Source organism: Scylla paramamosain, chromosome 17 (genome assembly GCF_035594125.1).
Source record: "Scylla paramamosain isolate STU-SP2022 chromosome 17, ASM3559412v1, whole genome shotgun sequence".
NCBI lineage: Eukaryota > Metazoa > Arthropoda > Malacostraca > Decapoda > Portunidae > Scylla > Scylla paramamosain.
In genome coordinates this window covers 6032501-6057696 of record NC_087167.1, presented here as the reverse complement: position 1 = coordinate 6057696, position 25196 = coordinate 6032501, and the positions used below count along the sequence as shown (strand labels likewise).

At 41.3% G+C, this 25196-nt stretch overlaps 1 protein-coding gene across 1 annotated transcript in view; it reads right to left on the bottom strand.

Annotated features, from left to right (window-relative positions):
• Window positions 1–67: 67 nt before the first annotated feature.
• The window catches only part of LOC135108381 (endophilin-A-like), a 124406-nt gene continuing 99277 nt past the window's right edge, over window positions 68–25196 (bottom strand). Inside the window, exons 7-13 of the mRNA XM_064019322.1 lie at window positions 21083–21186; window positions 20217–20320; window positions 19399–19508; window positions 14364–14444; window positions 9340–9429; window positions 7003–7118; window positions 68–6089 (exon numbers count right to left, since the gene is read on the bottom strand). Of these exons, the coding sequence (XP_063875392.1) occupies window positions 5970–6089; window positions 7003–7118; window positions 9340–9429; window positions 14364–14444; window positions 19399–19508; window positions 20217–20320; window positions 21083–21186 (725 nt within the window). The 3' untranslated portion in view covers window positions 68–5969. The remainder of the gene's footprint in view (window positions 6090–7002; window positions 7119–9339; window positions 9430–14363; window positions 14445–19398; window positions 19509–20216; window positions 20321–21082; window positions 21187–25196) is intronic.

Sequence of the window (25196 nt, the reverse complement as noted above, 5' to 3'; positions counted from 1 at the left end):
CTGGCTCACATTTCTGTTTGAGCACCTGTGTGAGGGAATGAGAGGAGGCAAGTAAGGACACACCAGGTACTCATGTCAACGTTTATTCCACATGAACAGACAAAGTGACGGAGTGTTGGAGATATACTAAAAGGAGACAGATTGACAGATGGGCAGATAGATGGAGAAGGAAAGATGAAAGGTGACAAAAGATAGCTACCAAATTGGGTTTTTCCCATTGATAAATGTCAACCAATCTATTCAGTGACTTGACCCATGGGCCACACCAGGTCAGGTCGCTGCTTCCCCCCCTTTCCTCCTCCTCCCAGCATGATGTCACTCACAACATTCAAACAAACAAACACTCAATGACCAGTTGGTTCAAATCTTAACACCTACACTTACAAGTCTTGTGGGTCATACTGTTACACAATTGGTAATTTTGTTCACCTCACATGCTGAAAACAGTCCCTCAAAACTGATTAATGTTTTAGAAGTGTTAGAACACCATCACAACCTGTCACACCTAATGGTTTGGCCCTCACCTCAGCATCATTCCTCCTACTTCAACAAACAGAAGCAGCAGTGCTCTCACCATGCAGATGAGAGGCAACACACAGCTGCCTCCTCAACACCTGAGCATGAACTCCTCCTGCTACTTCTATGCACCACCAAACAGCACAGCATGCTCCCAGCACATCATTATATATAGCAAGTCTTCAAGCGGCCCCACCCACGTCCGGCCCAGAAGCCAAGAAAAATCCCTAATGCCACCCTTTTATTGTTTCTTTTTAAGCAGTTTGGTGAGGTTTTTGTTCAGGGCCATGTGAATGGAATAACAAGGAAGAAGGCTGGGGCTCTAGCATGAAAAATGGAGAGAGATGCATTTACGAGGATGGAGTTTGAGGATGAAGAGAGAAACTAGGAGGCAAAGAGGAATGAGAGGTGAAACTTTGTATAGTGGAAAAGAGGGTATTTACTGCTTTCTTGAGCCACAAATGTCTGCTGGATTTTTTAAGAGAGAGAGAGAGAGAGAGAGAGAGAGAGAGAGAGAGAGAGAGAGAGAGAGAGAGAGAGAGAGAGAGAGAGAGAGAGAGAGAGAGAGAGAGAGAGAGAGAGAGAGAGAGAGAGAGAGAGAGAGAGAGAGAGAGAGAGAGAGAGAGAGAGAGAGAGAGAGAGAGAAATTTTTCTTAAATGAATGTACTCTTTTTTTTACTCACAAGATAATGCTTAAAATGATCTTCATTACGCTGTTAAGTAGTTCATCGTTAACACTACTGGTGGGAGGGAGGGAGGAGGAAGTGAAGGGGAAGGGGATGGAAGAGGGCAGGAGTTAAATATTAGACAGGAAGAACAGGTGATGACAAAGCACAAAATAAAATACACTGCATGAGTCAGAGAGGATAAAAAAATTAACAGGAAGGCAGGAAGGAAAAGGAGGAAAGCAGGAGAGGAATGTAAGGAAAGCAGGAAAAAATGAAGGTATGATGGTTAAGGAAGGAGAAATAGGGATTAGAAAGTTATGATAGCTATGGAGATGGAAGGAAGGAAGGGTGAGAGGGACAAAGGAAGGTAAGGAGGGAAGGAAGGAGGGAAGGAAGGTGGAGTTAACAGGGAGGACATCACCACCAAAATATTCACCATCAGAACTCGACAACACTGACTTAGATTAGGACTTTTCTTGCACTCAACGCAAAATATCTCTGTGAACACTGAAACTTTTCCCCATAAAATATAATGTCAAACCAAAATAATACAGATATTTCTTCCCCCCTGTACTTAAGTATTACATCAATATATTTTTTTTCATTTATTATTAATGTTATTATTACTATGATTATTATTATTATCATTAACATTATTATTACTGTTATTCTTAACATAGTAATTATTAAGAGAAAACCTGTCCTTATGGTGTCCTGTCACAAAAAAAAAAAAATATTAAGCATCATCGTAGCACAAAAAAAAAAAAAAAAAAAAAAAATGCTTACTGTAAATGAACCTACGTAGTGCTGGGACACCCTCTCTCTGCCAGGCGGAGGGAGGGGCTAGAGGGAGGCGGGGCAGTGCACTGCACACTGACTGCTGTTTGCTACTGGTGCCCTTATTGCCTGTTCCAGGTGCATCCCTTCCTTCCTTCCTTCCTTCCTTCCCTCCCTCCCTCCTGCCCACCCCTCCCTTCCCCTGGTCACAATGTCATCACAATCACGGCTTAATGATTTAAAGAGCCCATTTTCTCTAAATGGGTCTCAGAGGTAAAGGGTTTTAAAAATCCTTCTGTACCTATTTCTACACTTTGTTACAATCACACCACTCCGGTCACCTTTGTAATTATGACTGACCAACTCTTAATCTATATAATTAATTCTCTCTCAGTTTCCTACTGATATTATGACTCACACCAATTCTTAAGAAGCAACTCATAAAAAACAGTTTAGACATGTAGACCAAATGACCAGCCAGGCAGTGCCTTCCTTCCATCCAGACTCTCACAGGGGTAGTGACTGGGCCACATCAGCTACCACACTGAGGGCCACACAGGACCCACTGCACACCCAACACTCATGGCCCAGGAGGCAGTGAAGCAGTGGACACTCCCAGTGATCTCTGGGGCAAATCTAATTTATCTACCTGTGTTCTTTACTGTCATGGAGAATGCTTTGCATTAATCAATATCAAAAAGAAAGGAAGAATGATGTAAATGATGGAAAGTCTTGCACTCCCTGAAGGGAGAGGGCAGCGTCTCAGTGACCACCGACCACCTATGTACAATGTTGTCACCTTCAAAGAAATAAATAGGAACACACAAAGTGTGATTATGTACAACATAAGGCAAAATCAGAGAAGGAAGAAAAGAAGGAAAGAGAAAAGTATACATAATTACAAACCTGCAGGAGTAGTAATAATTTTTTTATCATAAGTCTTCAATTGCCTACATAACTGTCATCAATATATATATATAAAGGCTACAACACTTTAGTAGAGATAATTCTTCACGGATAACAATTACTGTCACACTGAACCACCAACCACGGAAGCTGGACATACCTGGCACCACTGCCTGGGACCTGCACTACAAAATAGGTAACAATGTAAAAAAAGGGTCACCTGGAATGAATCTCAAGTGTACATAATAATCTCTCTCTCCTTAAGTAAATCTAACATGAAACTATGGAGAAGGCAGAATGAATAAACTACTATGCAGAATGGCTTCCTTGCAGGGAAGCCGACATGTTGTGCCTCGTGGCAGACAACACAGGAAAAGTCAGGACTGAACCTACCGAGTGTGACTGTTGGGCACATCTGGCAGCAGGAGGCCCTGCTGCTAAACCCAAAAACTTGGAAGTAAGCCTCTCCACGGCCTGCTGGGAGAGGTGGACCCCTTGCTTGCCAAGGCAGCCGACAAACATCCCCACAAAAAATGCTTCATATATATATTTATATTATATATATATATGTATAACAGTGTTCTTTATCAACATCATCATGAGAGACACAAAACATCACAACATCACATTGCACAACGAATGGCTGACTTTCAAAGACACTAGGATTCAAGAAAAGCTTAGAGGTGTCTCAGGTTAGCACTGGGGCACTGGCAGGGACCCACACAGGTTGGTTCCCCACTCCCCCAGTGCTGGCACCACTGCCTGCCAGAGCCATCCACTGCCACTATGCTGCTGCTCTCCATGCACATGTTAGCTTTGATCTAAACATCATAATATAGCTATGCATCATCTACATAGACTTAAAATATTCTGCTCATATTCAAATTCCCACCTACTGAGGTTTTTGACAACTAATAGCAATTTCTGGATAAAGTTTAAATCCCAAGAATATGCAAAAGAATAAAGGTTCATTGTTATGAGAACAGCAACACTGATGAAGCTCTGATCACCAGATAACAGGGCAGCAAGTTTTACTTCTAGTGGCCACTCACATGCAAGGAGGGAGTGATAGGCAACTGCAGCTGTGTGTGCCATGTATCCTTGCCCTCCATGCATTTACCCACCCGTCCAGGATTGTAGCTTTAGGACTGCTCTCTACACATAATTTCATGTTGCTTTTGTGGCTCTTAGCAACACAGACATGGTTGCTGACTACTGCTTGTGTGGAAGGTGCAGTGGTGCGTGTTTCAGCCTGACTGACACCGCTTGTTCTGTAATGCACAACCCTTGACTGAAGGTTGTGTCTGTCCCTACACTTGCTGGTGGCTGATGGAGGGTGTGGCTGATTACCAAAAGAGCTTAGCTTTGAATTTCATTGGCAACCATTCACTTGACTCCACAGTTCAGTTTGGGCAAGTGAGAAACACACAGGCTTCCTTCTGTCTGTGTGTGTGTGTGTGTGTGTGTGTGTGTGTGTGTGTGTGTGTGTGTGTGTGTGTGTGTGTGTGTGTGTGTGTGTGTGTGTGTGTGTGTGTGTGTGTGTGTGTGTGTGTGTGTGTGTGTGTGTGTGTGTGTGTGTGTGTGTGTGTGTGTGTATTTTCTGTGTTGCATGTACAAGTTCATGAGACAACAGATGCTTATTCTTAAAATACCATCACATATGTTTTGATAAAGGTCTCGAGAGAGGGCAATGTATCAAGCTACCGAGACAAGACGAAAAAGGAGGAAAAATGCTGCTGGGCCCTTCATGAAATCTGCAATGCTTTGGCGCAAAGAAAAAAAGAAAAAAAAGCAGCAACAGCCCAGTATGACTCTTGAATGAGTAAAAGTTGTGGTTGTCTACTTGTGCTACGATGGCTAGCCGACCTACAGGTAATATCCACCTTGCAAGTAATGTTAAGACGCGACTAAGACTGTGATGGGAGAGTGTGCTGTGTCTGCAAGAAATCAGGTGTGGGAATGTGGGCATGTCTCTCAACCCCACCAAGCCCACCTACCCCACTAAGGCAGCCGCCTGCTCATACTTCTCCCTGATCCCAAACTACCCAGGACTCTCATGTTCTGTAACCCACACATGTCCAACTGGCACAGCAGTTCCTAATGACTATCCATGCTTGTAAGTTGTGTTGGTTTCTTCACATTAGGAATGACAAGCTATGCACAATACAGTGCTCAATGTATTATTATTACTAGCATCTGTGCTTTATAAGTTAAATCATTATTTCCTTAGTCTCAGAGAATGAAACTGTTGATAATTTAGTGAGAATTTCATAAAGAACATACAGCAATATCATACTACTAAATGTTCATTTGTTTGCTTGAAAAGACAAGATCTGATGATTAGCTTGAAGGAATTATGCAAGGACACAGCATCAACACTATAACCTTGAAAGTCTTGTTTGTAAGGCTAGACAGAAAGATATTATGACTACTGGAAATGATAACCCTATCTTTCATACACTTGCAGACTTGATGTAAAGACAGTGGTGCTTACCATCTGTCTCTGGACAGCATTACGCTAATTTCCATCTGGTACCTTTTAATATGGAAACAGCTGCTCCATAAGACATTTCTGAGGATCATTGAGGAATGCAATCTTAGTAAACTAAAGAACTGCATGCAATATGAGGACAAGTTTGAATTTCCTTATGTTCAGATCTGGTGCAACTGATTGTTACTTATTTATTTATTTTTTTTTAATGCTGGTTTCTGGTTGTTTGCAATCATGTGTATTTCTCTTGAGTTCATTTTCTGAGTTGTATTACATCTTCAGATCTTCTCATCCCCTCTAGACACTTCAGGTGGCCATCTGACTGACTGACTTCTGTACTGGCCACCCACCATTCATAAAGACTACATGGCAGATTCTCATCACTATCAGATAGCTCATTTTTCTAGCACATACAACACTTGGTCACCATCACAGTCTTGTATTATAATGAGAACAACAACAATGTTCAGCAACACCAGCACACATTGTTCACTGCTTCCTTGGCTGGCTGGAGGAGAAAAAATGTTCCTCGTGCTTTCACTGTCTGAGTGGGGCAGGGCAGGGCGGGGTGAGGTGAGGCAAGGACTGCAGCAGGGCAGGGCAGGGCTGACTTAGGGCAGAGGAACAGTCACATTGACGTAGGTGACAGGGAAGAGGCCAGTCTTGCCATTCAACGAGCCCTCAAACCAGTTCTCATCAATCCTCTGCGTGAGGGTGATGTTATCTCCTTCCTGCAACACAGCAAAGTCAAAGAGGGGTGCAGGGAGGGTCAGGCAATCACTGGCTACTGTTAATTCCTGAGTGGTTACACTGATAAAGACAAAGTGCACTCTCACATATTATTAAAAAGCCTTTCCTTGTAAATTTAGTAAAATAATCATCCTAAAATAATCATCCTAGAAAACATGATATGACCATAACAATTAAACCCAGTGCAAACCTTATTCAAGATGTGGCAGTTGTGATTCACCATCTTATTTTGTGATACCTATACAAATTCTTGCAAATAATTTCCTTACATTAACAGTGAATTTTCTTAAACTTTGTAAGAAAGCATAATGCTGCATTCTAATACTAGTCCTCCAAGCAAGCTGATCCTCTAGTTCACTTTCTTTCCCACAGAATATACATGTGGTAATATTTGTCTTCTTCACTGTCTTCCAAACTTTCCCACACTTAGTATCTGCCTCCTGTCCAACAAGTCTACCTCCATCCAGAGACAAGTCTGAGCCTGGCATGACGACAGAGGGGTGTGATCACTGCCTCACAAAAGAAGCAACACAACTGCAGAAAAGTAATTACTAATGCCCATATAGAGATCTGAATTTCAAAAGTGCAAAACACATATACCTATTTCAAAATGGAACCTGAGGGTGTAAGATACAAAAAAATGAAAAATCAATTACATATTAATAAGACACTTATCACTCCCCACTTAATACTGAGTTTGTAATCCATACTTTAGTTATTTTATACATAGATATTATAGTTCAAAAGTCAAATGGATGTATGCTTACCTATATGAATAAATGACAAGTATACAGGATTTCCCACAAAGCAATCTGTCTCCCAGTGAATGGATCCAGATGAAGAATTAGCAAACCCTTTCCTTGCCACATACCCACCATGCCCTCAAGTACTCACACTGAAGCCCAGTTCTCCAGGATTTTCAGGCTCGAAGTCATACAGAGCTACAGCTGAAGGCGTCTGAAGCATGGGGGAGCGCGCAGGGCTCTTCATAGGGGAGGGCAATGGGGAGGCTGCCGAGGGGAGGGAGAAAGAACAAGAATAGGATAAGTATCTCAGTTGGGGTGACTTCATTGAGGCTTACGGAACGCAGTGACTTGTGGGGAGGAGCATGAGGAGAGCCGCACTGGCCTACAGAAAGAGGGACTGAGCTAGCTTACTCTTAATGTCCACGAGTGTGGCAAAGCTTGCTTGGGTTACAGAAAGCCGGGCAGCACTAGTCAGGGTGAGGGACTCCTCAAGGATGGAGAGAGCAAGGCCTAAGACATGCTGGCTAAGGTGGATAGTAGGGGTGGTCCACAGTGTTGTTTATCTGGCAGTTTTATACCCACTGAGATGAGAGATCACTGAGAACTGAGGATGAGTTCATGTTTTTCTTTTAAGTGTGAAGATGCGACTCTCCTCAAACTAGGGGATGAAGGGGCAAGTTATGATTCCATCCACACAGGAACAGGTATGTGCACACACACACACACACACACACACACACACACACACACACACACACACACACACACACACACACACACACATACACACAGCCTCGTTCCTGCCGTGGCTGCTTTACTGAGCACAAAGCAGTACTGCATGAATGAGCATCAAGAATTACATATCTTATGGAATCACAAAACTTCACTGCTTAATTGCCAATCATAACATTTCTACTGATGCACTTACAAAAATTTCAGGCACCTACTGTGCAACTGAAGGAAACTATGCACTGAAACTCCAGGACAGCTGATAGCATACTGGATGAAGAGGAATTTGATAACAATGATAAATTCCTGATATCAATATCTGGTGCTTTTTCCTGGGTGTGCCAATGGTGCTGTGCTTTTCAACCTACAGCATGATGCACGGCAGGAAGACTTGGTCACAACACCTTAACTAGGAGTGCAACAGGTGAGCCCGTGCAGATTGGCAGGCGAGGGAGGGAGAGGGGAAGTTGGGACAGGGGCAGTGCTTGTCGGGGAGGGAGTGGGGCAGGCCGGGGGAGGGGGTATTAGGTCTCCTTGTGATGCAAACAAATCTACAAAAAGCTCCTGCTGTTTATGTCCTCTGAAGGGACTTGAAGGCCTGACTCACAGGATCTTCTAGGTTCAGGCAGCAGGTGATCAGGTAACGAGCAAATTTTTGGGCCAAACACACTCATTTGTACGCATAGACTCTCAACCGTGAGTTAGGACACAATTATGTTTAGGGTTTGGTGCTTCAGATGCCTTATGATACTGGGGCAGACAGTGGATGGTGTGTGTGTGTGTGTGTGTGTGTGTGTGTGTGTGTGTGTGTGTGTGTGTGTGTGTGTGTGTGTGTGTGTGTGTGTGTGTGTGTCATAAATTGCTCATATTTCCCATAACAACAGTCAAGAACCATCACTTTAATGATTAAAAGCAATGCTGTTTAAGATTCAAGTAATTCACAGTAACACACTTTTTCTACTAATGTTAACTTGAAAAACTATCAGTAACTCATCATTCTTGGATCATATGGTGGGCTTATGATCATCAGCTTTATCCTTCCCACCTCATCCTCTTGTTCAGGGCTTGTTCCCCTTTGCAGCCAGAGCAGGGAGTAAACCTCAGCCTGCTAAGTGACTGAGCTAGAGAGCACTGCAGTGTGTGTGTGTGTGTGTGTGTGTGTGTGTGTGTGTGTGTGTGTGTGTGTGTGTGTGTGTGTGTGTGTGTGTGTGTGTGTGTGTTTAGTCTGTCTTAAAAATTTACAATTGCTTAACTTTTAAGACACAAAAAATCTGGTACAGTTAACGTGCTTAATTTGACTTAATTTATCATTTTAATAATATAAACAAATGAGAGAGAGAGAGAGAGAGAGAGAGAGAGAGAGAGAGAGAGAGAGAGAGAGAGAGAGAGAGAGAGAGAGAGAGAGAGAGAGAGAGAGAGAGAGAGAGAGAGAGAGAGAGAGAGAGAGAGAGAGAGAGAGAGAGAGAGAGAGAGAGAGAGATAATGAAGGTGATGAGAGGAGCAGGATGAGGAACACTGCTATACACAGTAACACCTTAACAAGTGGCAGAACACAGTGAGGACAGCTGGAGCAAGTGAGGAGCCGCAGAACAAGATGGACAGACAGACAGACAAGGAGAAGGAGAGTGAGGAGTTACGACAAAACTTACGACCATAGGCAGTGAGAAACAAAACAAGAGTGGGAAAAAATAATGAACGAAAACCAACAGAGGAACGTTTGAATCACCACTATTAAATTTCTAGTGTTCATTTTTACCATTGGGTGAGCGTGGGGGTCCTCCAGGAGGGAAGAGGGGGTCCCACGAGGGCGGGGCTTGGCTCATGGGGGAGGGCAGGGGGGAGGAGCCTGCTTCACCACACCACCACCACCACACCACCACCACCACCAATACCACCAACACCACCACACACACCAACATTCAGGGCCAGGAGAGAACGGGTTACAGAGATGAGGGGGGAGGCGTAACATTTGGCAGGGGAATGAGAGAGAGGGCAGGGGAGGGAGAAAAGGGGGAAAAGAATATTATGCATAGAGGCTTAAAAGTTTAAGTTAGCTTATGTCTAGTATACAATGATCAACATTACACCAAACACCTTACAGCTATGAAAGGTTGCAGGGCAGATTATAATTACAGGGTGATGTATACGTATAACCTTAAAGAGAGGTGCATGAAGTGTTTATGTCCCAAGGTTAATGCATGACACCAGTGGCCTGTGTGATGACCTGAGTGATGCATGACTTCACCAGGTGATGCATAAATGCTTAGAGGGGCTTTGGTGAGATGATACATGATGATGCTAGTGATGTCAGATGTTTGTTTGTGGTTGGTGATGCATGTTAGTGGCTGACGTGAAATACTAGAGTTGTTAATATGATGCTTAAGTAACATGTTATGTGTCCTTGCATGACACCAGAGGCTGTGGGTAGAATAACCAATGCATAACCTGAGGCTCTGTAGTGCTGACAAAACACTAATGGTATTCTACACATATAACATACGGTGAGGCCTAGGAAAGAAAGGAAACTCATCGTTCTTATCTCTCTAACTTATCCTCCTTAGTTCACAGATCTCACTTGTGAGGCTGCTCTTCTCATGCAGCCTGACCTGACTACATCTAAGCTATTGTAACCTAACCTACCCAGTGCTAATCCTCAGCTACATGCTCATTAACACAGTATAGAGAAAGTGTGGGCATGGCCCTTGTCTCCTGGATGCAGGCAGTGCCACAGTGCAAGGTAGTGACTGGTGCAACAATGTTCTAAGAAGGTGACAAAGTTAAAAAAATTTAAATATTTTACAGAAAATAATCCAAAGGTACAGTTTTAATATATTTTCAGTAATTTGCAGGTTCTGTGGTAGTTAAAATAAAAATGTAAAATTCTTAATGAATTTTTATGCATTTTTTCAGATGCACCATAATGCAATAATGATGACAACAGAGGCAACAACCTCATTCCTTAAACAACAAACAAGTACAGACTTGAAGAAACCTGGGATCCTAAGCATTAGGGGGACAGGTCACAAATGGGAGACAGCTGAATCAAGGTATAAATTAAGTGTGCCCCACAAACACTTGAAATCTCACCCTCACCTGACCTGTTGACCTTCCTTACAAGTAGAGACCAACACACTGACCTGTTCACTGACAGGTCTGGTCCCAGCAAGAGATATTTCACCTTCTCACCCTTAATTAAATTCAATGGAGTGAAAATGTAAAGTAGTTATATGCTATTTAAAAAAAGAACATCAAAACCATTAAATAATGATTTATATCTCCAAATAGAATCTAGCAAGAAGTCAGTCTAGATAAAACCAATATAAAAGTATAAAATACACATGATACAAGATGAATTCATGTACATCAATGATATGAAGCAAAATCAAGCTAAATTTCTAAAATTTATCACAGGAAAGATTGTTTTGAAAATACATTTTTGAATGTAATAAATACTCCATAGTTTTAAAGCACGAAAATTATATTCCATAAATAAAATCAATAATACATTTGAAACTATTTGATATTCAATCATCAGAAATATTAACTATATACTATGTGTGTACTGCATGAAAAAATATAAAACCTAAAAAAGTATGACCTGAATTTCATAAAAAGTTGTGATAGCCAGCAGCCGTCCCTGAGGCAATGAGCACACTTCACTTTGCTATGTGGTCACAGTGACACACACACACAGAGAAGAAACAAGGGATGGGAACTGACTTCCCTTTCACAGTGGCATAAAAGAGTGAGCTTGCTGCCTTCTTAATTATGTTTTTTGATAATTTCATTAAAACAAAAAAAAATTTAAGTTGTAAGTATATATCCATATGATTAATTCCTACACAATAATCCACAGAGATGCACAAAATTTTATGTAGAGCATGTACTCCCAAGACCTAAGAATTGACTCCTAAAACCTACACCACTAACATTTCTACACTTCCCCTTCCTGCCTCTACCTAGCACAGCCTAGACTCACCAAGATCAGCCCACATCTGCCAGACCACCCTTCTGTAATCCACTATGGTAATAGGAACATTCCCAAACAGTTTCCATCACCATATCTATGAATGAACCCTGACTCCAGTAGAGAGAAGCCTCACAGAAAATGCTCTTTCCTCAAGGCAAAATATCATCTATTACAGAAAGTAGAAGATTTGCTTTACTTAGAGAAACAGCATGATTACATTACAATTCTTAAATAGTGAGTAAAAGTAGATAACATTCAGCATAAGGAGAGGTCACTTTCATGAGTAGAGATCTCGGCCTAGAAGTTGGGATGCAATAACAGAAATGGTGATGGAAATACTATCTGTGTTGTTGAGTTAGAAATGTTCCTGTCTGATTGTGGTTTCTGGGGCAAAAAGCCTCAAGTCTACCACCCACAACCAGCATGTAGCTCAATGTTTCCTGGATGTAATAAGCCTGATCTTAACTCTACATGGGAGGCTACAAAAATGCTGCAGGAGAAATCCTTTGACATATAACTACAGAATGTCTGAAAATGGAAAATTATTCTATATAAGTACTGTAATGAGACACATGCACACACAGACAAATCATGCACCAGGTGGGGTGGGGTGTGTGCAGGGCTGGAAGTGAGTGGGTGAGAGTGAAGCAGGGGAGGGGAGGGCACAAAACAACCACTTGGGGAGGAGAACAAGTGATGAGGGTGAGGACGAGAGCATCCCAAAGTCTGGAGAAAAACACGGCAGTCCTGCTGCTGCTGCACCGTGTTGGAGACTACTGCTGCTTGCGTCCCTTGGCAGAATCAACAACAACAACAACAACAACAACAACAACAACAACAACAACAACAACAACAGTAACAACAACTACAACTAAGCTGGACTACAACTTGCAAGATGAAAAATCACATTGAAAATAATAAACGTTACATTACAGAAGAAGAAAAGTCGAAAAGGAAAACTGATCACCCAAGAAGTAAAAAGTGATGTGTGCACACACACACACACACACACACACACACACACACACACACACACACACACACACACACACGCACACACACACACACACACTCACTTAGACACAAAAACAAAATAAATCATAAAAGTGAGTTAACAGGAGGTCCTGCTTTACACTTCCTCACCATGGGAAGTAAGTAAATAAGGAAGGAAGGAAGGAAGGAAGGAAGGAAGGAAGGAGTGTGTAGACAGAGGGTAATGCCATCTACACCTGTGGCTCCAAGAAGGCCAGGATATGTAGAAAACTTGTGGCTTTTAAAATACTGGCAAGAAAACTACACAAAACAGGAAGGAAAGAAAATGGTGCTCTTATAATTTACATTCTTGGGAGTTATAAGTGTTCTGAGGGGAAATGACTGTGGCGGAAAGAAAATAAATAAATAAAAATAATAAATAAGTAAATAATAACAATAACTGAAAAAAAAATAACAAAAATTTCATACTTAGAATCAATCCAATCAATTTACAACATAAAATTTTTGGATGCTTACCATAATCATACATAATTTGGAGGTGCTTTTTGGGTAACGGGGGTTAGGAAGGGGAATGGGGGAGAGAGTGGAAGGACCGATGGGGTGCAAGATGGGTAGGACTGAGGGAGGGAGGGAGGGAGGGGGGTCAGAGAGAGAGAGAGAGAGAGAGAGAGAGAGAGAGAGAGAGAGAGAGAGAGAGAGAGAGAGAGAGAGAGAGAGAGAGAGAGAGAGAGAGAGAGAGAGAGAGAGAGAGAGAGAGAGAGAGAGAGAGAGAGAGAGAGAATAATGCAAGATAGAAATGGAAAAACAGACAAAATAGAAAAATATTTAGTAAAGACTGAAAATATTGAATAGAGATAAATGGGTGGATGGAAGAAGGAAATGGATGGATGGATGGATGGATGGATGGATGGATACGTGTGGATGGGGGTTAGTGCTTCCATGACAACCACAAGCAAGTGCATACAAACCATCTGTGTTGAGTGGGTGGGTGCAGGGGGCAGTAAGGGTGGTGGAGGGGGTGGAGGGTGCTAGCTAAGGGGTGCATTTGGAAGGGCAAGGTGATGGCAGGTGGGGATTGTGGGGGGAGGGGTCAGTGATGGTTTACAACACATACTTATTCTTATGTTAGTGCACTCGTGAGGAAGGGGTGAGGGTAGGGGTGGACAGAGGTGTGTGTGTGTGTGTGTGTGTGTGTGTGTGTGTGTGTGTGTGTGTGTGTGTGTGTGTGTGTGTGTGTGTGTGTGTGTGTGTGTGTGTGTGTGTGTGTGTGTGTGTGTAAAGGGAAAAGAGTTTAAGACACTTAATGAAAATAGTTGTCCAAAAAAGCATGTTCTAGAAGTGAATACATGATAATAGTTCAGGAATGTTTATATATACTTCATGTGACAACTAGCTGACACAAAATTGGTTATTGGAGATTGGACAAGAATGGTGTCAAAGGTACTTCAGTTCACCAAATGAACTTGTTGATGTGGAACCAAATGATCAACCAATCAATCAATCAATCAACTGACTAATGATAAACCACTGACAAAGCACAGTCAAAATTACTTTATGCAATACCCCTCTCTATTTTAAAGGGAGAATGAAACACTACAAAAATAATGTCTGGAGACAGAAAGATGTTGAGATATGAAGAAATTCAGAACATTGAGTGAATACAAGAGATGTTTAAATTAAGAAGAGATGTTTGGAGTAAATGTTATGATATATGACAAGCTTGGAATGTGTGGCAGGTGTGGAGTTAGGTAATTATCTGCGTGCTGGGAGGGTGGGATGGGGGGAGTGGGGCAGGTGTCGGGGTGACCTGTGCGCACCTGGGTACTGGGGGGTGTGCGTGGGGGTGTGGACCGGAGACCGAGCAGGAGAGCCGTAGGGGGACCGCTGGGGGGTGGTGGCTAGAACGAACCACACCCGTCAATTAGGCTCCACACCCTTGAGTTAATTTGGGCCTACACCTAAGGGTTAGTCAGTGACATATCAACATCTCTGGCTGCCCACACTCAGCAGCCAGGCTCAGGTTCGGAATTAGACAGCTACTGTACCAAAAATACTCTTTTTATTCTCCAGGTGTGGAGTGTCCTCTTATAATCGCTGACCCCTCTGTAGTTCAGCAGCGAAATCAAAGCGGCTTAACTGACTGCTGCTTATGCTTCTTAGGCTTGACTCAGAACTGTTCAGCCAGTGAACTACAAAGTCTTATGAGAGGACTTTGGACTACAGAAAATACACTACAGCAACCTATATCCTGTGGTGTCAGTCTGGGCGACAGCCTCTGTGGACCCTGCTACTGCCAGGCTCCTTGCCCAGCACTACACACAGCTGCAGCAAACCTCAACATCAGCATCAGTCAGGCTGTGCTAGTGCCTGTCAACATGACCTCAGAAGTATGCAAGATTCTAAATTTGATGATTTTACTTGACTTGTTAAGTGTGGAAGAGGAAAAGGTTAGAAGTTTTACAGGGAAGGCATGAGGAATTATGGCAGGGTGCTGTGATGACTGGGGAATGTCAGAAACAAAGGAACAAAGAAGATGGCAGAACTAGGGAGAAGAGCATTGTGGTCTGTGGAGGAGGGCAGTTTTTACTTCTTATTTAACATTATTTTGGAAAGTATACGAAAATATCTCATAATTCCTATCTGCTACTGAGCATTTATCCACAAATATTGAAAACAAATCTGAGAATGTTAAACTTGCAAATGCTGAGGTTGACTGCACATTGTGACTTATAATCTAGGACCTTCTATTTTAAATATGTAAGTCTCCTTAGAACTACAGGTGGTTAAGTCTGCATTACCAGCCACTTGCATGTCAGTCAACTGTCCTCAGTGATTGACAGGTATTCCTGCCAGACACATTCTGTCAGCCTTCTGACTATCAACCAGCCTCGCACTTCAAGTGAAAATGCACTGCATATAGCCACTGGAAGTACATGTAGAGGTGTGACTAGTCGCTGGCAGACTGCCATGGGAATCATTCACCCTTAAGTGCATCTTGTGTTGATAAGACAACCAATTTATGAAGTTACAACATTTGTTGCTTGTAATGCATATTAATTAATATTAACCAAAATCACAAAATAATTTTGGTTATACTCAGGGAGTATGGAAAACTCAATGAATTTCTATCTCTTTTAAAAATAGCAAATGTAATGAATCTTGCCTGTCTGCCATCACTTTCCCCAGCAGATGTGACGAGTCAAGAAGCTGACTCACTACTCACTACTTCTGTTAATCAGTATTTCAGTCAGTCACTAATTCAGGAGTGAGTGGAAAGTGAATGAGTGAACAAGTCATAATGATGATCACTCATCCAGTTCATGTGTCCATGTACACAAGCAGTCATGAGTCATGCAGTCAGTCAAGTAGGCAGCTGGACAGTCAGCTTATTTAAACTTATTGTGGCAAAATAATGCACAGGTACCCACTAGAATGACTAGTGAAAACATGCATTAAAAATGTGACATATCTACTTTATAGTAATTTGAACAGAAAAATAAAATTATGCCAATTGGATGAATATGAATCACCAGTTATACCTTAATTATTCATCAGTACAGCCTGAAAACTTACATCTAAAGAAAATCCTTACATTAAGGAAAGCACATGAATTGTATGAAAAGGTTTTCATACACTATATAAACAATAAAACTATTGCATGGATCAGTTTTCCATTATATCATTTATATGAGCTGCAATTTTTCACAGTACAGTTGCTCACTTTATAATAAGAATAATAAATCCTTCCACCAGCTGCAGCCCAAACATAAGAAGTGACAGTTATCATGAAACAATTGCAACTGTGGTTCTCAAGATTTGTCTCTTAGATGGACAGATATTACTTGAGCTGTTGAAGTGTGAAACTGAGACTTTTCTGATACAAAAGGATCACAGTTTGCAATGAGGGAATTCTAATCATTTGTGACCAGAGTGTTTGGTCATCTTAGATCAACCAGTAGTGGGATGCTCAAAGCAGCATGGCAGTCAGCAAGACTGACAGCATGTAGCCTGAAGCATTACAGAATGGACAAGCAGCAGGCAAACAGTTGGAGTGTATGCATTGGCTCAAAGTTTTTGGCAGATTTTACCACAATAATCTCAGTAATATCAGTTGATTGAGATATATAAAAAGAACTGCAATATGTGTTGGCTGTAATGTGCTTAGCAGTATATGTGGTCACCATTTGTGAAAATAAAGTCTATTGAAGCATGAAAAGGTAACATCCCTTTGAACCCAGGTATGAATTTTAACACACACCACTGAAGGATCCAGCCTTCACCATGGCCTTAGTGTGACTCATGACCACTGAGTGACACACTAAACACCTTCCATCCCTATGGGGGCGTGTGTATGTCTTGGGAGCATGACTCAACTTGGCACCTCACTGACAGGGAGCTGCTGCCGCCCCCACGCAGACCACCACCTCAAAGATGTTCATTTTCTATTTCACTAAAGTTATTTGATGATTGCCTGGGAAGCATATGTTTTAAGCACAATTTTCTCCACTGACAATTTTTTGGGGGAAAATAGACAAAAAAAATATCAAGCATGATAATATGCAATAGTGAAGAAAGGAAAGTTTAAGCTGGAACAACATAAACAATGAAATCATAGATACTGAAGAAGTTTTTGTTTTCAGTAAGGCTACATTGTACTTATAATTTGCATATGCCAGTGTGCAGACAGAGGGTGTTTCAGTCCTCTGCCAACCAGCCAAGAGAGTGGTGGTGAGAGAAACAGGACAAGGAGTCTTCTAAGCTTGTAGCTTACAAGGCAGGCAGCAAAGGGCATAAAATGTAAGCAAAAGAGGACTGTAAAGGTTTGTAAAGGCTTATAAAGGGAGGGTTAACTAGGGGGCTGCAGTGGGCTCTTGCCACACTAGATCAGTCCATCTGGCGCCATATCCCTATACTACAGTAAGAATGGTAACCTACAATGTATCTCCATAGCCATAGCTTCTATATACCCACACCTCATTACCCATCACATGTCCAATCCAAACAAGATGCACAGTTCCCTCAGCTTCATGGTACGCACTAGCTACTAAGCTAATCTGTTAAAACACTGCCATGTGGAAAGCTCCTTAAGGTTTGCCTCTTCATTCCTTATATCACAGTGCCAGGCTTTATGGGGCTGGCAACACTAGCTGGCCAACTCAGAGAAGAAACTATGTACAAATAAAATATAAAAACCGAAAATAGTGGAGTTCAGGGAATCTAGGAAATATTTTGTCCCACTTTTTATGGTTCTCTTTAGTTCCTCGTAATGATGGTGGTGATGATGATGATGATGATGATGATGATGATGATGATGATGATGATGGTTGTGATGATGATGATGATGATGATGATGATGATGATGATGATGATGATGATGATGATGGTGGTGGTGGTGGTAGTGATGATGATGATGATGATGGAGTGGTAGTGAAGGGATGTGTGTATATATAAATACTGATGGGAGGAGCACTACCACGACATGACACTAGTGATGTGTTTGGTGTGTGAGGTGTGAAGGACAGTGGCAGGAGTCATGAGGCACCACTGTGGGAGGATTAGTACGTGAAGGCTGGGCTGGTGACAACACTGATGAATGCTGGTGATGGATGGATGTAATAAAAAAAAGTGATTCTTATTGATCAAAGAAAATTGGAGGTGAATGATAAACTATCATATTCAAAGTTGTTCCCCACCCAAGAGGAAAAAAAGTCAGCCAACAAAACTGCTGCAGGCACATAATCTTAAAAATAAACAAATTCTGTCTGGAAATTAACTTTTCATTAGATGTATAGTAATTTTTAACTCTCCCTTAAAAAGAATCTGATTAGAAGAGTGATGATGCAGACAAACTTTTTCTGAAAGTTTGCAAATTAGGTGAGTAATTAAGATAGGAAAAAAGGCAGATTAGATGGAGAGAGAGAGAGAGAGAGAGAGAGAGAGAGAGAGAGAGAGAGAGAGAGAGAGAGAGAGAGAGAGAGAGAGAGAGAGAGAGAGAGAGAGAGAGAGAGAGAGAGAGAGAGAGAGAGAGAGAGAGAGAGAGAGAGAGAGAGAGAGAGAGAGAGAGAGAGAGAGAAGCACTAACAGCCATGTTAGCAATATATAGTGAACATAAAACTTGCAGCAATGACAGCAGCAGCAGAAGGACTAAACCACCACTGGCACAGAGTAAAACTGACGTCCTGGGAAAAAGAGGCAATCAATTTAGAGCTAAAGAAATGTACATAGCAAGAATGACAGACGAAAACTATGCAAGTACCAGTAGTAGTAGTACATCATACACAAATACTAAATAGAATAATACTTAAGTCTATCTTAGGATAGTACCCAACAGGAGGGGGAAAAAACATTAATTGCAAAAAATAGAAAGTAAAAGTCTCAGTGTGAATTAGCAAGAGTGGTAAAAGAGGAACCATCACCACCAATAGTAAAGTATCTACCTTAGAGAGAGAACAAAGAGAACACTCACCATGACCAGAGGAAGGGAGGGAGTGGTGGAAGGTGAAGCCAGGATGAAGAAGGATGGTATGTACACATGGAAGGAAGGAAGGAAGGAACAGTGTGACTAGCAAAAGATAAGGGAAGAGAAGAGGCACAAGACTAAACTGAAAGCTGAAGAATGAATGATATTGAATGAAAATGAGAGAATGAAGCTGAATGAAAAAAATGTCTTGCATAAGAGTAAGCAATAACTGAGTAGTAAGTGAATAGAAAGTTTCATGAGGACTTAATGGGGTTCAGTACAGGTTCTATGAGGATAAGGTAAGAGCTGCAGAGGTCAGGTGAAGGCAGCTATTGACCAGGTGTGTTGAGGGAGTGGACAGGTGGTCTGGGAGGTGGCAGGATGTGACTCACCTGACACGTTGGTGGAGGGCAGACCCCCATTGAGGGTGTCCGCTACCCCGAGGTCCGAGAGAGTCTTGGGCACAAAGTCTTGCTTGGGTCGGGTGGCGGCCTCATCCTTCCTGTGAGTGGCATAGTGGTGAGAGTGGTGGGGATGCACTGCTTCTGTTACTACTATGGCTGCTACTACTAGTCTAAGGCAACTCACCATTCTGGCTTTGACTATCCTGCTACTACTACATTACTATTACTGCAATAAACCATCAATCCAGTGAATGGTGTGGAAAAAGGATGTCTATCAATGCTCAAAATTCATTAAGTCAAACATAATAAAATTATTCTTTTCCTGGTTTTTATTTCTACTATCTACAAAACTTTAATATGATCCATAACACTGCAAAATATAAAATCACCAAACTATAATAAAAATACATAAGTGAAAAGGAAAGCTGGCAATACTTAAAAAGAGAAACTTGTAGTTGTAACAATTATAAGATAGGAAAACCTTTCTTACCATTACTGTGCAGCTATTCAAGACTGTGTGTGTGTGTGTGTGTGTGTGTGTGTGTGTGTGTGTGTGTGTGTGTGTGTGTGTGTGTGTGTGTGTGTGTGTGTGTGGGTGTGTGTGTGTGTGTGTGTGTGTGTGTGTGTGTGTGTGTGTAAATACAGCACTGTAAGCCCAAGATATAGCAGAACACTGATAATCAGGGCTTATTTAGACATAATGGCAAAATATGGGATGTGGAAAAGTATGGTAAGATACAAAAGAGTGAAGTAAGCTTTGTGTGGCAGGGTGTGGAAGGGTGTGTGTGGCAAGGTGTGGGACTCACTTCTCGTTGAGTGTGGTGACCAGCACATCCAGGATTTCACAGCACTGTTTGTGGTAATCCAGCAAGTTGTCAGCAAATGTGGCCAGCTGTGAAATCTGTTCCACCTGCAACACCAACACACTCAGTCAAAGCACCTGGGGCAGCAGGCCACACATCCCCAATCTCCTCTTTACTCTGCTCCTCCTCCTTTCATCTAGGCTATTAGTAAAAGTGTTGTGTCCAACATTGGAATATCATGCGATTTGATTGTGGAATAAAGAGGCTATGAGAGGCATGTTGTTGATGGCTGGAGCCCTGACATGGACATTCACAGTGAATGAGTGAACATTGCAAATAAGACCGAGATGATGACCAAGGCCCAGGTGCACTTTCATCCACCTTGACTGTCCTATCACATGTAAAAAATGTATTTAGCTAATCTTGCAATATTTCAACACAAGACAAACAACAAGACACTTTTCAACACAAGACACTGTTGCATTAGCAGGAGCTTGTGACAAACATGAAAGCCTTCTTTGTCAGTTCTGCATGGCTCATAAATATCAATCAGTATTATGTAAGTTATCTGCTTGTAAATCAAGTCATCTGTAACTTTTGAACCAGAAATTTCAAATGTGAGAGGCTGGAATGAATGAAACAAGATCTCTATGCTTGGGTTTTGAAGAGCTATGACAAATACCTAAAAACAAATGCATCACACTCACAGATTGCAAACCCTTTTCAGGATGGATGAATGTAAGTACAAAGAAAGCAAGATGCAGGAATTAGGTACGACACAACTCAGAGAGCATATGTAGTAGAGGTGTCACCCCCTCCCTTCCCAATAACAATAATATAGAAGACACTAACCCTGCACATATACTTACATCGTTCTCCAGCAGGTTGTGCATGCCCATCTGTGCCAGCTGGAGGGACTCTGCAAACTTGTCCTCAGCCATCTTGATCTCTTCGTCTGTGACATGGGAGCCAGCTGAGTGAGTGGGAAGGTGGTTCTGTGTTAGTGTGTCAGTGTTGCAGCCCTCACCACGTCACCTCCTCTGTACGTGTGGGTGTGTGTCCGTGACCTTACCTCACTAATGTGGGTATCTGACAGAATCATGCCAATCTCATAACGTTCAGTTCTATAGGAGTGTGCTATCATATGCTTCTTTAAATCAGTGTGCAGTATACTTCTAGCACATGCATGGTTCCTTGTGTGTGCATGTGTGGGAATATGAAGTTCAGTTTTTTTTTTTTAAGCTCTGTCATATTGTATACTAAGTTTTCTAATCTTCATGTATTTATGTATTTCAGTAAGTTTTATTCCACATATTCTGTTTTTCAATTTTTAAGTTGCATTATAGATATTTTCATCAGTAATACATATTTGCACATTTCTCTGTATTCAAATAAATACAACTTGTATCAGACCTGTAGGTGAAAACATCAATTTTCCGTAGTACATACAGTATTGTGTTGCTTCAAGACATGCTTACTGGTGAAATGTGAGTCAATATTTAAATGCCTGACTTCATTTGTTTCTTTGTTTTCTAATGACTGGGGTACTTCTATGTAATGTGATGTGTACCATGATACTCCATATGTATTTCATGATGTGTAATTCAAAAGAATATAGATACTTAATGAGTGACATGCTTGTGGGAAAGCTGATCATAGCAAAGTGCTCAAGCTATGTACTAAAAAACCATGTTAATATTTTTATAATGTCTTTTAGCAACTTCATGACTTTAGTGTTCATCATCACTCATGTGTGTATGTGTGAGTGACAACAGTTCAGACTCCTAGCCAGGTGACAGAGGAGTGGGTGACACTATGAGTTGGGAACACTGGTGTACCCAGTCTGCAACACAACACAGGATGGGAAGGGCCAAGGGGAGAGGTAGAGGAAAGGTCAACTAATGTTACATTTGCAATCAAACAACGAAACTGCATTCTTTTCAATACTACCTTTCTTGTCAATTACATAATCTTCAAGTCTTAGGCAAAAAATCTATAGTTATAATTGAAAACATTCTTAACATTCTTACTACTAAGCCAAATGTTTCCAAAGCACTACAAAAAGACAGTTTTGACATTGACTGTTGGATATTGCCTCAACCTCAACACAATCTTGAAAGGAAAGTGTTGCTGGCCACATAATCAGATTCAAGTTTTACACTATGATTACCTTTAGCACCACAGTAAAAACTTAAGCTTTTACAAATAACATGTACCATATCAAAACGATAATGAGCAAAACAATATGCACTTACTGGGATACCACTTGTCATGATCTATCAATGTTGTCATCACATATCAAGAGTGCCAGTCATGCATGACTCTACCTCATGAAAGAACAGAATCACAAAAACTAAGCAGAGCTAGCTGCACAGCATCTCTTTCAGTCTTTCTTCATCTTGACTCTTTGAAGCTCACTTAGCTAACTCAAACCTAGTTCAGTCAGCTGCCACAAAAGTATTTCAGTTTCATCCTACACTACAGTACACAAAAGTTCCCTTCAGTCGTACTGGCAGCAATTATGAGTCACACAAAACTCAAATAGAGAAAAAAATTTTGAGTTGCTTAATTTATTTCTTAAAGCCTTTGTCAAACAGCCAAAATATTCTAAAATGTCAGTGGAGCCATGCAGTATTATATATCTTTCTTTACATTTATCCAGTTATTTTCTCATGTACTTTTAAAAAGTATTGATCAGCTAGCTTTTACTTTAACTTTAGTCCTGTCTCCTCTTACTAGAGTTGTCTCAATTGAACCATAGTGTATCCTACTTGCCTGATTTAAACTACAGAGTCCACACAAGACTTACAGCTGCCTTGGGCACAGCAGTAGGACAGCACACAAGGCCAGGACCAACAAGCAACAGTTTGCACAACAGCACATAAAAGCCAAAAGAAAAATCTACATCAGCATTTCATAAAAGCAATTCAAGTCTCAAAGTCAGGCAAGACCCAACATGGCGTGTATACACAGTGTGGGCACGAGTGTACACTTTCCTGTGTGTATCAACTCCTAGATGTGAATGTGTACAGTGCCTTGGTGTACATACCGCCCCAGCCTGGGCTACGCGCTGGGCTGCCGCTGGGTGAGGTGGAAAGGGCTAGAATGCAAACAACGCCAAGTCAAGCCTCTCTGTGCCACTGCCACGCCAGAGGCAGCAACATGGCGCACCAATTATATCACAGCAAAATGTAACAGGGATTAACGTAACACAGAAAATGCAACAGTAACTCATATAAGCACAACATAATTCAATACATAATATATAAAGTTCTCAAGACAAATTATTATAACATCATAATATAAAAATGCACACAACAACTAAGTAGATATGTCAGTTGATAAATAAAGTATTGCAAATCTGTAATATAAATTAAATACATACACAATGAATGACTGAAACGTGCATTATAAGGCAAGAATTCTGACAATCATGCAGCATGACAACAGTCAAGCAACTTTTAGTCTAGAGAAAGAAGGAAGAGACACAAGACTGATTTGGCTGACAATTATCCATAGTACAATTAGCATAGTACAGCACTGAGGTGATGCTTTACAATGCTACACCCTCATTGGTGATGCTGAGGCAGAGTGCACCTCCGAAGTGAACAGTGGCACCAGCACCAGTGACTGGGAGGAACCTTCCTGAAGACTGTGTGCTCTGATGCATCATGAAATGAGTTTTCCTTCAACACTCAGGCCCCACAGTGGGCACATGAATGAAAAAGAATAAAAGGAATATTGTGGAAGTACAGTGAGGCTGTGAACTGGGTCTTGTATTCACCTTGCTAAATAGTTTACTGGCAACCAGCATAGGGAGTCACAGACAGATCCAGGATGTACATAACTGATTCACATTTTTTTTTTTTTTTTTTTTTGCACTTCCCTAAACTGAATTACAGTGAGAAATTCCATTATTAATTAATGTTTTTTGCTTCAAGTTCAGTCCAGACTTTGCTGAAGATTCATCACACACCCTGAGGCTGAACCACCAAGTTATAAAAGACTTTTTTGGGGCAATGTAAGTTTGTGAACAAGAATGTGTCATCTGAGGTTGTAAAACTTAATTTTGCAACACTATGTTAAATATATGAACTTAAAAGCATGTTAAAGTGATTCTCATAATTTTTGTGATTAAAACTAATTTCTATGTAAATTAAGATTTCATCTTTTGCATAACTTCAATAAACATGTTTGATAATAATGACAGATAACTAAAGTGTCTTAATTCTCTGACTAACAATATATAAACAAGGACATTAAGAATGAACCACTGCCACAGTCCACCATAGTGCTGAGGCCAGCACACTCCATGACAGCAACACTCATAACGCTTGACAGTAAACATTTTTTCATCAGATACTTACTATGGTGATATGTTGCAAAAATTAACAAAATAAATTTGCCTTACAACGTGGTGAGGTAACAATCTGCATGTGTGTGTGTGTGTGTGTGTGTATTTACCTAGTTGTGACATACAGGAGAGGAGCTAAGCTCATACTGTCCCGTCTCCATAACTGTTTTAACAGTGTGTGTGTGTGTGTGTGTGTGTGTGGTGTGTGTGTGTGTGTGTGTGTGTGTGTGTGTGTGTGTGTGTGTGTGTGTGTGTGTGTGTGTGTGTGTCTGTGTGTGTGTGTGTGTGTGTGTGCAGTCTATGATATATAAAGACATATATGCATGCATTACAGGTGAGGTCTGTCTGCTATACACACATGTCCTAACTCACTGCAGTCTTTATCAATAACAAGTGCAGTATAATATTGGACATAAAAATGTCACAAAACAAAGTTTTCCAAATAATACTGTGTACATTTCCCATCTGCAGCCGTGTGGCGAAATTTAACATGGCATGTAAACAGAAATGCTTTTCCCACTGTCAAAAGAATGAAAAGCATGAAGAAACAGGAACCTCATGGCTGGGACAGCTATTTCTCACTTGTGCTTCAGCTTTTGAAGTTGAAGTCATAATGACCCAGGAAGTGG